Consider the following 3,834-nt stretch of genomic DNA (forward strand, 5'->3'; position numbering starts at 1 on the left):
GTTTGCAGCAAGGCGGCCTAAAAGCGGGGGAGAAGAGGCAGCACAGCGCGGATTCACCGGGTCAGGGCACTATTCCCCTTGGAGGTGGGAGGTCCACGCGTCCCACCAACGCCACGCGCTCCGGGTCAGTTTTCGGTCCCCCTTGAGTCCCCAGTTAAGTCTCCACAGTCTTTTCTACCCTCAGTGACTTTCCTTGCCAAGGAAATTCCGTGTACTTCGGCCGCATCCTCACCTTCTCCGCTTGCTCTGCCGCTGGTTTCCGTGGAAGTTAAATCTTGGAGGATTTGTCTCGGCCTTAAGAGGGGAGAGTCAACGTTAGCAGCAACTGAAAGTCCAGCCCGCCGACAGGCCCAATGCTGTCCCGGCTCCCGGGAGGCCGGGCCTCGCCGCCCGGGAAGTCACGCTAGATCCCAGCGTTGTTCAGCCGTCCCGGTCCGGGCAAGGCATCTATCCTGGAGGCCCATAGGCCTCTTCTCCGCCCCACCCAACTTACCCAGGCCGCTGCCAATCCTGGCTCCTTCCCCAGCGCCTCATCTCCAACTTTTTCATATGCTAAGTCGTTTAACAACTCCGAGACGCTAATCCGGGTTCCTTTATTTATAGTTTCCCTGTTATTTTATGCCGTCTTTATTTCTCTCGGCAACTATTCTAATAGATTAATCAACAACCATTTTCTGACCTTCGGAAACCCCAGGTGATGCCATCGTGGCCACGAGAAAAAAAAAAACTATATATATAAAACATGCCCTTACAGAGCCCGAAAAACGAAGGTAGACACAAATGGTTTGGTTTGGGGGAGGGGGAGCGCGTCCCCTCAGCAGGTGTCTCCGCCGAGTGAGCAATGAGACGGAAGGGTATCTGAAGTCTAATTAGCCAGACCCAGCCGGGTGCGCCGCCCTTACTCTTTAGAGCTAAAAACAATCAAACAAAACAAAACAGAGGCTACTAAGTTTGGGGGGGGGGGAGGTTGGAAAAAAATGAGATGGCAATCTTGTTCGACCCAGTCCCTAAGATGTGTTGGGAAAGAAGGGAGAGGGAGCGAGAAGAGCAGGGGAAGAGAGCTTCTCCGTCCAACCGACGCTCCCAGGCCCACACCCTCACTCGCTGGCACCCACCCACCCACGCTCCCTCGACCCCTGAGCCAGGCTTGAGCCTGGGTGGAGTCCCTGGGCTGGCCGGGGAGCCCTCGGGGCGCACGGGTTGCTGGCGCGCGGTGCGGTGCTGAGTTGCGCGTCTCCGGTCCCTTTGTTGACAATTCCCTGAACCAACTTGAGTTTGGCCAGCTCCACGGCGGCCCTGACGTCACGCGCGGTCACGTGGCCCCGCCTCCCGTTGGATCTTTAAGTAGAAAGTAATCTATCAGGCCAGTCCTTAAAACAGGACTTTCGACTACGGGGGCTTCGGTGTCCCTGACACTGTCCCCCTCCCCCTCCCGTCTGTTGCCCCTGCTCGCGCCCTCTGAGCTGCTCGGCCCCGGGCGTCCTGCGACCGCCTGGACCGCTCCTGCGCCCCACGCCCTGGTCAGCAACTGAGGAAGGCGGGCGAAGTAAGGGGGCGCGGCGCGGAGAAGCCTCGGGGTCCGGGAGCGGAAGCGATCACCTAGTACCGAGCGCCAAGGACCGCAGGAGTTTACCGAGCGCGGCCGCGGGGGGCGGACAGCAGCGCCCGCGCCGCGCGATGCCGGGCCGCCGAATGTGAGCCGACCCGGGAGGGCCCCAAGCCACCTGCGCCCCCTTCCCTTCTCCAGCCACCCACCTTTCGGGGGGCGCCCGAACCCCTATTCGCGTGTCCCCATCGTCCGCAGCTCCCTCCCCGCCGCCATCACCAACCCCGAGGAGGAATGACCCTCTCCGGCGGCGGCAGCGCCAGCGACATGTCCGGCCAGACGGTGTTGACGGCCGAGGACGTGGACATCGATGTGGTGGGCGAGGGAGACGAGGGGCTGGAGGAGAAGGACAGCGATACGGGCTGCGACAGCCCCGCGGGGCCGCCTGAGCTGCACCTGGACGAGACGGACGAGGTGCCTCCGGCGGCACCCCTCCACGGGCAGCCTCAGCCGCCGCACCAGCAGCCGCTGGCACTGCCCAAAGAGGCGGCCGGAGCCGGGGCCGGGCCAGGGGGCGAGGCGGGCGCGCCCGAGCCGGACGGCTGCAAGAGCGGTGTTGGAGGAGAGGAGGGCGGCGGTGCGGGCGGCGGCGGGCCGGGCTCGGGCAGCGGCGCGACGGGCGGCCTGGCCCCCAGCAAGCCCAAGAACAGCCTGGTGAAGCCGCCCTACTCGTACATCGCACTCATCACCATGGCCATCCTGCAGAGCCCGCAGAAGAAGCTGACCCTGAGCGGCATCTGCGAGTTCATCAGCAACCGCTTCCCCTACTACCGGGAGAAGTTCCCTGCCTGGCAGAACAGCATCCGCCACAACCTCTCCCTCAACGACTGTTTCGTCAAGATCCCCCGTGAGCCGGGCAACCCGGGCAAGGGCAACTACTGGACCCTGGACCCGCAGTCCGAGGACATGTTCGACAACGGCAGCTTCCTGCGGCGCCGGAAACGCTTCAAGCGCCACCAGCAGGAACACCTGCGCGAGCAGACGGCGCTCATGATGCAGAGCTTCGGCGCCTACAGCCTGGCGGCGGCGGCCGGCGCCGCGGGGCCCTACGGCCGCCCCTACGGCCTGCACCCCGCGGCCGCAGCGGGCGCCTACTCGCACCCGGCGGCAGCGGCGGCGGCGGCGGCGGCCGCGGCGCTCCAGTACCCGTACGCTCTGCCGCCTGTGGCGCCCGTGCTGCCTCCGGCCGTGCCGCTGCTGCCCTCGGGCGAGCTGGGCCGCAAGGCGGCCGCCTTCGGTTCGCAGCTCGGCCCCGGCCTGCAGCTGCAGCTCAACAGCCTGGGCGCTGCCGCGGCCGCCGCGGGCACGGCGGGCACGGCGGGCGCCACGGCGTCACTTATCAAGTCCGAGCCGAGCGCGCGGCCGTCGTTCAGCATCGAGAACATCATCGGCGGGGGCCCGGCTGCATCTGGGGGCTCGGCTGCGGGCGCAGGGAGCGCCGGGGGCACTGGGGGGGCCGGGGGTGCTGGGGGCGGCGGCGCGGCACAGTCCTTCTTGAGGCCGCCCGGGACCGTGCAGTCGGCGGCTCTCATGGCCACGCACCAGCCGCTGTCGCTGAGCCGGACCACGGCCACAATCGCGCCCATCCTGAGCGTGCCACTCTCCGGACAGTTCTTGCAGCCAGCTGCCTCGGCCGCCGCCGCTGCTGCGGCTGCTGCGCAAGCCAAGTGGCCTGCGCAATAGGGACGCGCAGGTGGCCGGGACACAGGGCCCGGCGGCGGCCCCGGGCGACTGCTGCATTAACAGGCGGCGAGGTCTGCCCTGGTCCCGGCCCCCATGCCTAATCCCAGACTCCTGCACCCCTGTTTCGTTCCCAGTCTCCCCCTCTCCCGCGATCCCCAACCCCGACCTTCGGCGGCCTCCACCCCCTCGCTCACACCTAGGCTGGCGAAGCAAATTCTCGCCGCGCGTCCGCCGGGAATAGCTTTTCGTACAGGTAAAACCGAAAAGTGGATTTTCCAAAAATGTATCCCGACGGAGCCTGCTCTGAGTACCCTGGGAGTGGAAGGGAAATCCTTTGTACATATTTGTGTAAAAATATTGACTTTCCTTTTGGGGTTTTTATTTTTTTAAGAAAAAAAAAACAAATTCAGTAGATTTAGAGCTCTGAACTTTCATTTTTTTTGAAGGTTCACTCTCCGCAGTTTTATCTGAGAAAAAAAATGTATGGAGACTTTGGGAGATTTTAAATATAAAAAAAATTTTCAAAAAGCTAAAGTGTCATTCTA

At 63.7% G+C, this 3,834-nt stretch overlaps 1 protein-coding gene across 1 annotated transcript; it reads left to right on the plus strand.

Moving 5' to 3' along the window:
* Positions 1 to 1,840: 1,840 nt before the first annotated feature.
* FOXD3 (forkhead box D3) lies at positions 1,841 to 3,289 on the plus strand. Its single transcript, XM_010591217.3, has one exon. The coding sequence runs from the start codon at positions 1,841 to 1,843 to the stop codon at positions 3,287 to 3,289; it is 1,449 nt and encodes a 482-aa protein (XP_010589519.2).
* The last annotated feature ends 545 nt before the right edge of the window (positions 3,290 to 3,834 follow it).

The sequence above is a fragment of the Loxodonta africana genome, chromosome 3, assembly GCF_030014295.1.
Source record: "Loxodonta africana isolate mLoxAfr1 chromosome 3, mLoxAfr1.hap2, whole genome shotgun sequence".
Classification (NCBI taxonomy): domain Eukaryota; kingdom Metazoa; phylum Chordata; class Mammalia; order Proboscidea; family Elephantidae; genus Loxodonta; species Loxodonta africana.

What these genes read in the sequence shown, in the direction of transcription:
- FOXD3 (XM_010591217.3), top strand. Translation starts at nt 1,841, where the DNA reads ATGACCCTCTCCGGCGGCGGCAGCGCCAGCGACATGTCCGGCCAGACG.